Source organism: Amborella trichopoda, chromosome 1 (genome assembly GCF_054954075.1).
Source record: "Amborella trichopoda isolate Santa Cruz 75 chromosome 1, AtrichopodaSantaCruz75HAP2 v2.0, whole genome shotgun sequence".
NCBI lineage: Eukaryota > Viridiplantae > Streptophyta > Magnoliopsida > Amborellales > Amborellaceae > Amborella > Amborella trichopoda.
Window position 1 is genome coordinate 55107225 of NC_142336.1, and position 11472 is coordinate 55118696.

Below are 11472 nucleotides of genomic sequence, written 5' to 3' on the forward strand. Positions count from 1 at the left end.
AGTATTTGCACACACAAGTTACTTTGTCTATTAAGATTGAATCTAGGTGGGCAAACCTATGTTGTTATGCCAGGCGGCCTACAATATTTTTTACCATGTGTATTATTGTTTGGGATTATACACTATAAGACCATTTTGTCTTCCCCATATGTGTTATGATCATAGGATTGTATATTATAACACTATTTACCTGTAGTGCAACATCATGATCACTCATAGAAGTCAGATATCAATATGATAGGTGTATGACAGAGTTAAAAAAATTTCCTTGACTTTGAGGCCGATCAATATATAGCTTCAGGGTGTGACATAGTTTAAAAAAATTCCTTTTTGATTCTAAACCCGATCAATGGAATACTCCGAGCTGTCATATCGCACTCATAGGCTAAAATTATTGATTGCGTAGTTTCTTGTATCAAAAGTAAATCATATTATTTGTATGTTTCTTATTATTATCTTCTCCAAATAGCTGCCAGGATAATGTTGAAATCCATGGCGGTCAAGTGGACTATAATGTATTATCATTCATTTTAGGGTGAGGCTTGTATAAGGTGCTCACCTTTTACTATTTGTGCTCTTCTAAATTTTACTAGAAGATATAGTTTTGGTATCGCAAACTTTACGATTGAAAATCCATGTTCAACCCTAATATAAAATTTGAAATTTAAAAATTGGGGCAGACTGAATATATCTATAAATACTTGAAAATCTTGAAAATAAATAACTTGTTACAAAATGCATTATGTTTAGGACATGCAATTCATTTTTTTCTTTATTTTCATACATCTCGAGGTCAACTCGATGTCAAGATGATCGATCAACTCCGAAACAATCTTTTCTACCAAGTTTTTGAGGTAAATCTTACTTTTCTAAAGGTTGCAACCTCGTATAAAATATTTTCTTCATTTTGTAATGGCTACAAAGAGGCCATAAAGGTGGATTATCCGAAAATTTCAATAAAAATTTGTTGTCAATCCAAAACTTTCACACCCCATTTCATCTTATTAGAGGCAATATTGCACCGAATCTTCTTCTCCCAATCTCAAAATGTAGTTTATCCGAAACTTTAAACGGTGCGGTTTGTATAGAGCCTAGGCACTAAACAATCAAATTAGAGCCTACCTTCAAATACTGTCGATAAATACAGTTTCAATATTGAAAATATTTGTGATTGCCTTAAAATATATTTTCATCTTTATTTATAAAGTTTAAAGCTTCAAAAATTGTGTAGATTGATAGATCAATGAAAACTTGAAAATCTTGAAAATTGACGGTTCAAAAATATATTACAAAATATACTATTTCCAAAACTTGAAATCTATTTTTTTCTCATATACATGCATCTCGATGTTGAGATGATCAATTTGAGGATACTCGGGCATCAAAACAACCTATTCTAGTGAAATTTTTTACATAAGTTCAAATTTGATTGTTTAGAGCCTCGGCTCTATATAAACTTTTTGCAACTTAAAAAGTCCAAATGTCAAAAGCTTTGTTTTCAAGTGACCAAGCCCAATTTTGGCCATTTCAAAAAGATGCTTTCTCATTGCCGCTCTCATTTAAATTAAAGGTGGCTAAAAAGTGGAAAATACCAACGTAACACTAAAAAACCAAAAAATAGATAGAGGAAAAAGGGTAAAAGGACTATTTAACTCAAAAAGAAGAAAAAGAAAAATAGATAGAGAGAAAAAGTAAGAAAGGGCTATTTAACTCCAAAAAGAAGACTCTTTAACACACTTTCATGCCTGGAGACCAAAAAGGAGACTACTCTTTTTGCCTGTCAAAAACAAGAGGGGAGGTCATATTCCCTTTCCCAACATAACTGAAAATAAGTTTCCTTATCATTCAACATGGACGAACTTTAAGCCAAAAGATCATGGGTGCGGTTTGTATAAGGCCACGGTTTTGAACAACCAAGTAAATCGCGCATTCAAATAGTATCGAGAAATATAATTTTAATATTAAAATTTTTTCTGATAGCCTTAAAACATATTTTCATCTCTAATTATAAAAATAAAAGCTTAAAAATAGTGTAGATCAAGCAGATTTATGAAAACTTGAAAATTGATGGTCAAAAAATGCATTACAAGATGCAATATTTCCAAAACTTGAAATCTATTTTTTTCTTATGTTTATGTATCTTGATGTGGAGATGATCAATTTGAGTATTTTTTAGCATCAAAACAACATCTTCTAGTGAAATTTTGAAGCTTTAATTATTTAGACCCCCGCACTTATCTAAACTTTTTCCTAAATTCATGTGGGGAGCACATTGTACTTTTGGGTGTATCGGTACTTTTTGTTATGAATGTTAACTTGGGACCCTCTGGTAAAGATGGAGGTCATGTTGTGGGTCCTGCCATCTTATCCATCTATCCTGCACTGACAAGGAATCCATTCGAGGGGATTTTTAATTGCAAAAACAAATAATTTTTAAAATGATACTTTTAAATAAAAATTGTAGGCCATTTGTTTTGATTTTTTTTGTTGGGTCCTCTTGCATCCATTTATGAGATGGACGCTTGATGTTGAGTTTGACTCCTAATGTAATAGGATTAGCAGCCTATTAAATTAGTAGGTAGGGGTTGATTTGGACCCAACTCTACCCATTTACAATGCAAAACTACCGACTCTAAAACGGATTCTAAAACTTCAAATAAAAAAAATGTTATCTAAACCATCTATTTTGCAACTTGTTATCTGAACCATCTATTTCACCATAAAAATAAGTGTTTCTAGATCCACTGTACCTTTTTTGAACTTTAAATTTTATAGTAAGTGTTCAAAATGTATTTTAGAACTATCATGAAAATTTTCAAGGCCTAAAATGCGTTTGAGATGAGGATTCAAGGCGATGCTTTTTCTTTATTTTCATAAAGCACAAGGCGATCCTCTCGGTGAATGTTTTCCCTGTTGACATATCATGTCACTCGAAGTGGAATGAATTCGTGATAGCAATGAAAGGAACAAATAATAGCGAAGGGATTAAATTACTGATTCTCTGATTTCCAGTACGCAAACGTTACATGTGAGAAAGAGAATTCTCATGGAGATTAATATTAAAAGATTAAAAGGTGATTATCAAAGAAGATGACGGTATTCCTAATACATTAGTAGTCAAACTTTACCATTTTAACTACGGAAAATATAAGCAACGGAATTACGGGATTTATAACGTGGGAAATGGATTTCACTGAAAAATTGCCAAAAATGAGGTTTTGCCCGTAAACAAACACAGGCGAAAAAGGAAGCAAAAATAGAGAGAGAGAGAGGAGGGAGACGTGTAGAATTTAGGAAGAGAGAGGAGAGAGAGAGGAGAGAGACGTGCAGAATTTAGAGAGAGAGGAGAGAGAGCTCTATCTTTAGCAGAAATTTAACGGTGCTGGTGTAAGCCTGATGCTTGCGTTTGTTGGAGAGCGTGCCTTCTTGCTTGTAGTTGGTTCTCTTGCTAGAGGCTGAAGAGGAAAGATCGTCTTCATTCTGATCGACATCTTCCTAGAGAGAGAAGTGGAATGGATTCCACCGCACTGAGACGTCTGGAGGCAATCCGTGGGCATCTGCATTCTCATGTCTCCGATCCACAAACGCTTCTCACGACCAACCAAACTGACGGAGAATTTGTTTCCGGTGAGCTCTCTCTCTTCTGGTATAGATTTTTGGTTTCCTCTCTGTCTGTATATCTCTCTTGGCATGCGTTCCTGGTTTCCCCTCTATTTATCTATCTCTTCTGGTATAGATTTCTAGTTTCCTCTCTCTGTATATCTCTCCTGGCATGCGTTCCTGGTTTCCCCTCTCTATTTATCTCTCAGGGCATGCATTTCTGGTTCTCTCTCTTGGTTGCTTCTCGTATTCCTTCAGTGCATTCTTATTGTATCCCTCTGCGCTCTTTCTCTCTACGCTCTCTCTCTCTCTATCTCTCTCTCTCTCTCTCTCTCTCTCTCTCTCTCCCTCCTTGCTATGTCTCACAAGATTCCTGTTCAACTGGATGATTCTGCGATCTGATTAAGCCATTTATGCTAATTGTCATTTTTTTTCTTTTTTAGTTGCTTTTTCTGGCGGTTTGCTTTGTTAATGAGCTGCACTCTGCTAATATGTGTTTCTCTACTCTCTGATGAGCTGATTTGAGTATTCAGATTTTGTTGCACTGCTTGCAAATTGTTGTATCATTTCCCATGCTCTCTCTTTCTCTCTCTCTCTGAGTTGGGCGCCAAGCCATTAAGTTATTTGTTTTCCTATATTGGCTCATCCGCTACAGTTAGAATCTCTCTAGGACACATAGTTTTATGGGCGAATTTGTGACAACGGCATTGGAGAATCGGATTCTAGATTTGATTCTTATCTTTGAGAATTTTTTGGTCCATATGTTCTCTTATTTGAGAATTATGTTGGTCTGTTCAAGGAATTAGGTATGAGTGAACTTGCTAATATGGTAATGCCTAAATTTATAAGAGATTCGTCCTCTCTTAGTGGTTTCAAGAATCATCTTAGAACCTATTGGAAAAATATCAACCTACAATCGTGTCCGAAATCTGTCATTAACATATCATACCCTTGACCTCACCTGGTTATTTTCGTCTTTTAGATATGCTCTTGATTATCTAGAAGCCTCAATAATCATCATAGGCCAGCCGTACCGATTGCTATACGGGTTTGAAAATGACTAAACATCTTTACGAGAAGCTCTATGTGGTGTTCTTGTAATGATTTTTCTTCATTTAGTTTGAAGCGGTGAACATAGAAAAGTGGATATTGAAGCTACTTATCTCGAAAGGCTCAGATGTCAGTTAAAATCGGTTTTTAGATTTGCTTGGGATATTAATCAATTTCTGAAGTACCACTCTCTCCTACTGTAAATTGATTGGAGGTGATTTTTCCCTTTGAGTTTACAATAAGTTGTCTTAGACAATCAGATAATATACTTAGTTTAACCCCAATCATGGTTATTGATACATTTACAACCAACGACAAACCTTGATTCTCGACCCACTTATGTATTTGTGAATAACAAATTGCAAAAGAAAAGAAGATTGGGTTATTCTAGAGAGACTGTCTACTTTTTCTGTTTCCATGGCCGACATTTGCTTTTGTTAGGTTCTAAAAATGACTCCAAATCATTATCATCATCATCAGAGCCTTTTTCCAACTATTTGGGGTCGGCTACACGAATCCCGGTCTTCCATTTTGCTCTATCAAGGGCCACGTCTTATTTTTTTTCCATTACTTCCAACCATGTCCTTTTGGGCCTACCCTTGCCCTTTTTCAGCCTTCCATTTGAACTAACTCACACCTCCTAATAAGTGCTTTACCGGATCTTTGTTGCACATGTCCAGCCCATGTAAGTCTACTTTCTCTCATCTTATTGCCTATTGGAGTCACACCTTAGTTTTCCCTAATGTATTCATTTCCAATTTTATCCCTTCTTGTCTTGCCACACATCCATCTCATCATCTTCATCTCAGCTACACTCATCCTATAGGTATGTTGTTTCTTGACCGCCCCACATTGTGACTTATAGGTATGTTGTTTCTAGAGTCTAGACCACTAGAAATGACTGCAAATCAGGTTCTTAAATTTCTCACACAGTATTGCTTATTTGGCTACATGTTTTTTCTTGAATTTTGGGGTCTACAATGCTGTTATGTTTGATCTGGCTGGATAGCTATCAGTCTTTATGGCATGACTATCATTTATACAATCACAATGGCTTAGTTTGCACACTTCTCTAATTCTATTTTGCCTTTGAATGTTTGGATTACTTACTTTGGTCTTACTTGGTTTCTTTACAGGGCAGGGCTATAGTGTGGTTCTTCCTGAAAAACTGCAAACAGGAAAGTGGAATGTCTACAGGTAAGAGATTCTCTTATTTTCCTGTACAGGAAATTTGCGGGATATTCCGAAATGGTGAAGTATACACTTATTTTAATGGACTTAGAAAGAACCGTTCTCAATGGGGTCATCGCCATCCATTGAAATGATGGATGGTGATGGGTGGAGAGTAGGACTCATCAGAGCCATCTCCTTCCATTATGGCGATGACCCACTGGACCTTGGTTTTTTCCATGGGCATACATTCTTCTTTCATATGCTGATTGAACCACATTATGACCTTGCAGATCAGCACGATCCCCATTGAAACTTGTGGGAAGATTTCCAGATCATCCTGATATTGGAACTTTGCATGATAATTTTATGTATGCTTTTACGTCTTAAACTGGTAGTAATAACCAACTATATCTTGCCCAAATTAGCTTTGGAATTGCTCTCTCTCTTGGTTCTAGAATATTTAACACTTTCTCAGATTAGTGCGTCAGAAAGTTGATAGTTTGCCCCTGACATTCATGATTCAGGCATGCGACCAAAAGTTTTCAGGATTTCAAATATCTGGGTTCAAGAATACGTGTCGATGGAACAGTTGGCGAGTATGTTTTTTTTCATGTTTGTGAACTTTTTTTTTTGGATGAAAATGATTTGGACCTAAAACAAACATATTTTTACTTGTATTTTCAAAAGTTACAAATGGATGACGTATGGAGAAGCAGAAACTGCACGCACAGCTGTAGGGTCTGGGTTGAGACATCATGAGATATTAAAGGTAGGTTGTATAGATAATAAACATATTATATTTGTTTGATTCATGAATTTTGTTTTCTTGCAACAATGATAGTTGAGATCCTGAAGTAATTTTGTAGATCTATTGGTTATGCAACTTGCTAATCCATTGCTTGTGTGCTTTCTTGAGAAAATATTGACATCTATATTCTTACATTCTGAAGTAGATATTCACAGGTTACCCTTATCCTGAATTATGCTTCAGGCTTACTATTATGGATGTGTTTATTCTGGTCTTTTCTTAAGACAGGGAGCACGTATTGGACTGTACTTTATCAACAGGCCCGAGTGGATTATTGTCGATCATGCTTGCTCCGCATATTCTTTCGTCTCTGTTCCTTTATATGATACTCTTGGTATGCAATTAGCTTATTTGGAATGACTTCCTTCTTCCATCTGCCTGTGATATATGAACATTGTTTGGTCTTCTATTATGCAGGTCCAGATGCTGTTAACTATATTGTTAACCATGCTGGTGTAGAAGCTATCTTTTGCCTGCCCCAAACGTTGAATATTGTAAGTACGTTTCTTGATTTCATCGTCCTTTGTATGACATATGTTGCATGGACATGCTTTTATTAGAAGATTATTCTAACGGCATATGTTATTGTAGGAGTGGTTGTCATGTAATCCTTTCATTCCTAGGATGGATGGCTTAAACATATTAAGTGATGGTAAAAAATGAAGCATATGTTGATCTGGAAAAATTTTATGCCCCTGCAGGAGAAAAATGTACATGCTTCCTTGGAGAAAACCCAAGCTAGGGGTATTTTTAGGTCCCCGAATTTTGGGGATGTGACCTACTTAACATAGCAACCAACTTTAAAAAAATGACTGCTAATGCTAGAAGTTCCTGAAAAAAACTCATGCCCTAGGATTGAACGCAGACTGTCCAATTATTGGACTGTCAGATCTAGTTGTATAAGAACTTAATGTCCTTTTCTTCTTTCTGAAAACTCATGTAGTGATTGTAAAATGGACCTAAAAGTTTCAGATGAAAAAAATTCTCGTAAGTGGTGAGGGAGCAAATGTACAATATGCTCCTGCAGGGCATCGTATGCACACTCTATCTTAATTGTCAAACATGCAGTGTTTGATCATTGTATAGGAAGGAAAGAAAGCAGAGCATAACAGTTGATATGGATTTCTGAATAGGAATAAACAGAGCATAACAGTTGATATGGATTTCTGAATAGGAATATATTTGACTTGGGAATCTATTGAGAACACCCAACTATTGATGCATAGTGCACTTAAAACTACTAATTGTCAGTGTGATATTTTGACCAGAACCGATAATATGGATTACAAAAGTGCGTATGGTTGACGAGAGCAATAGGTAGGACCATAGAAAACACTGCAGGTTGTTTGTGGGAGCAACACTGGAGATTGCTGGTGGGAGCTATTGGTGGAACTGCACTTATACCATGGCTTTTGATGGTGCATTATTGATCAGACCTTGGGGTAATAGTTTGTCCTGAGTTGTTTTCGAAGGGCATCGGGTTAAAACGATAACTTTGGCAAAACTTATTTAAGGGGAATTATGACCGATGGGTGGGGTAATTGACAAGAGTGATTAGGAGAACTATTAGTCTACGTCTGTAGGAATGTCGACAGGCCATTGTAGATCTTGGTGCTGGGAAGAGACAAGGATAGGAAGGCAAAGTTCCTTTTTTTTTTTGAAAATTTGGTGCTTTTTTTTTATGCCCCCATTTAGGATCCCCACAAGAAATTATGTGGAGTGTTTTTGTGTTGCGTAGTGAGGTATGCATGGAAGGGCCTCCATCTTTGTCAATGGAAGTGTCTAGGTATAATAATTGTTGCAGGGTATAGGTAAGGTTTGAATTATAACATCCCAATATTGTGAGGATTGTCCTGATGCCTAAAGAGTGAAGGGAAGTGGTGAGAAGGAGATATGAGAGGGAGGAGGATTTTGATATTTTGGAGCAGAGGAATCGTAGATCAGGCTCACTTGTGAGCCATTAATGCTATTATAATACTAGTTGAGGAGTTTCATTGAAGGATTTATAGGAATCAGCTAGAAAAGGTGAGGAGTTTCATTGAAGGATTTATAGGAATCAGCTAGAAAAGGTGAGGAGTTTCATTGAAGGATTTATAGGAATCAGCTAGAAAAGGTGATTTTGTTAGAAGGTGCCAAGTTTATGTTGGCTTTGTTTTGAGGCTGATGCTTGGGATAAAGATAAAAACTGCTGCTCTTGTACTTGAAGGAATGACAAGGAAGACAAGCAACTTAACAAAATCCTAAACTCAACTTTAAACCACAGTTATCAAGACTGGACCGGACCAGCGATTTTGAATGGTTGGGTCATTGACTTGACCGATGCTTTGGTCGGTTTGGTCCAAAGTAAAAATCAGGTTTGGTCAAAAAACTAGTCAAAACCAATATTTAATCGGTTTAGCCGATCTTGCCAGTCAGTTTTAACTGGTTAAGACCATTTGGGCATTTTTTTTAAATTAAATTTTTTTAACTATTACTCACATTTTTCTTTATATTTTTTAAATCCGGTCCAATCGGTTTGACTGATGGTCTGACCGGTTTTGATAGATCAGTCCCCTTGTTAGTTTGGTGGCCAATTTGATTCTCATAATGCTGCTTTAAATCCTTTGCTTGAAGGGTCGGTGGTGATGGGTTAACAACCAATTTCTGGAGTTTTGTTCAAAGACCCTTTATTAGCTATACATTCTATTGTCCCTGGTTGGACCGATTTTGACTAGACCAGTCACCTTCTTAGTTTGACAGCCGGTCTGATCCTCATAATGATGCTTTAAACCCTTGACTTAAATGTGGGTGTTGATGGTTAATTGCCAATTGCCATGTTATCTAAGCATAGTGGATAGGGCTGGCAATGGGCGGGGTGGCTTGGCTGGGCCCTGGTTGGCCCCGCCCTAAAAAAGTAGGGATGGGCCACAAACTATGGCCTGAGGGCCTCGCCAGGGCAAGTGTCGGCCCGGCCCTACGGGGATGAGGGCTAGGCCAGGGCCAAGGCCAGTGGGGCCCTTGGATGGGATATTTTTTGTTTTTTCTTCTTTTCCTGAAGTTTTGGCCCTTTATTAGCAACATTCTATTCTCCCTGGTCAGTGTTTTTGGACTGGGGCCAATGTAAATACTACTTGATTAGAGAAATGAATAACAAATTGATGCACAGTATGTTGAATTCTAAGAGAGATTAGTCTATAATAGTTGTGCTCAACCTTGGCTTAGAGTTTTCTCAAATATTCACAAAGGGGGTCCATGAAATTGTGGAATTTTTAAAATATAAAGAATGGTAAGTAAATTTCTTTTTTGATCTCTAGGAATAGAGAAGACATCTAGGCTTGCAACTGGCCAGGCATGGGCCCTGCCTGTTGGGAGGGTCTGGCAGGGCGAGGTTGGGACCAGGCTTTTCTGTTATACTTAGCTGAGCCTTGCTGGGCCATGAACTGCCCACCCTGGGCCCATCATGATAAAAATAGTGGCCTGAAACTTCAAGCCCGAACCCAGTCTGCAGGTCACATATGGCCTAGGTCCTGTTTAAGCTGGGTAGGCCGCCTAGCGCATTGCCAGCTCTGACGACATTGGCTAGGAACACAAACCCAGAATGTCATATGCTTCAAGGTATTCAATCTAATAGGTTTCTCGAGTCCTCAGAAATAAGATTTTGACTTCTTTATCATGCAATACTTTATTTGTGGTGTTTCATATAGCTGGGCAGAAGGCCTTAACATTAGGGTTTTTCTAGGGTGATATAATTTATGGCTCTGATCTGGATGGATGTGACACTGGTTCCTCTTACTAATGTGACCTCTTGCTATCTTATCTCGGTTGTTGGAGAATTTGAATGGGTTGTACTTTTGTGGGCTTTTCGTTGTGTGTTCTCATCACCTACCATACTAGGACAAAGAGTTCTTTTCTGGAACCATGAATGGAGCGAGTTGGAGTTCTGTCATTTTCTAATGTCGTCCTCTCTTTCTTATGGTTTTCATTCTAAGATAGTGGCAATTTTCATGTGCTTTCACAACCTTGAATTTGATCTCAGGGTTATTTTTGATATGGTTTGGGATCTTTGTTCTTGTTGCGTTGTGCTGCTAGAAACGTAAATTGTAAATGACTTGTATCGATTCTTCTACATAAATTACTGCTTAGAGAACTTTTATATCCACGTTTTGAATTTAATGCATCTTTATGTAATTAAAGAGTAAATATAGTTTCTCATATCTGCTTCTTGGAAATTGGCAGTTAATGAGCTTCTTGTCAGAGATTCCTTCTGTTCGTCTTATCGTGGTATGGAAGTAAATAATTTTGCAGTTCAAAACTTTAATAGTTTAATGTAAGCTAAATGAAAGCTTTAGCATCCCTTCTTTATTGTCTTTCTTTTTTGTGTCTTTGTCACGAAGGTGGTTGGAGGAGTAGATGAAAACATTCCTTCACTCCCTTCAACAACAGGGGTTCAGATCATCTCATACTTAAAATTAGTCCAACAGGTACTTGTATTCTTTCTTGTGTTTATTATTGGGAGCCAACTATGGACAAAATTACGGAAGAATATGTTTCTCTTGTAGCAAATGACCCTTGAAATTCATGAACTTTGTTGCATTGTCTCGTTTTAAATCAGAATATCAAAATTAGGACATTATGTTGATGTAAAGATTAATTGAGAAAGGTTATTGGTTCATTGCTCCCTATCAACTGAGCAATACAGATACTAAACTTGGCATCGGATGAGGACATGTTCATCCGGACACTCCTGGGTGTGTCACCACTGTGGTGCCAAGGTTTTGCTATTTTGGTTTGCCAAATTCATTTAGCTTTGATTATTTGTAATTATTTCAATGCTACAATTTTTCGGAATCCCTGTAATGAAA

The 11472-nt window shown here is 37.2% G+C and overlaps 1 protein-coding gene across 9 annotated transcripts in view; it reads left to right on the top strand.

Annotated features, from left to right (window-relative positions):
* The first annotated feature begins 3319 nt into the window (after nucleotides 1-3319).
* LOC18440881 (long chain acyl-CoA synthetase 6, peroxisomal) overlaps nucleotides 3320-11472 on the top strand; it is a 15218-nt gene continuing 7065 nt past the window's right edge. For 3 of the 9 annotated variants that reach the window (XR_016039691.1, XM_006851018.4, XM_088845608.1), the window contains exons 1-9: nucleotides 3320-3627; nucleotides 5787-5847; nucleotides 6114-6191; nucleotides 6348-6419; nucleotides 6511-6592; nucleotides 6860-6965; nucleotides 7049-7125; nucleotides 10847-10891; nucleotides 11005-11091. Coding sequence is in view for 8 of the 9 variants with exons in the window: in XM_006851018.4 (XP_006851081.1) it covers nucleotides 3513-3627; nucleotides 5787-5847; nucleotides 6114-6191; nucleotides 6348-6419; nucleotides 6511-6592; nucleotides 6860-6965; nucleotides 7049-7125; nucleotides 10847-10891; nucleotides 11005-11091 (723 nt within the window). In the remaining variant the exon portion in view is untranslated. Of the gene's footprint in view, nucleotides 3647-5786; nucleotides 5848-6113; nucleotides 6215-6347; nucleotides 6420-6510; nucleotides 6593-6859; nucleotides 6966-7048; nucleotides 7126-10846; nucleotides 10892-11004; nucleotides 11092-11472 lie in introns of all 9 variants that reach the window. The other 6 variants (XM_088845604.1, XM_020671304.2, XM_088845599.1 and 3 more) reach the window with 6 other exon arrangements.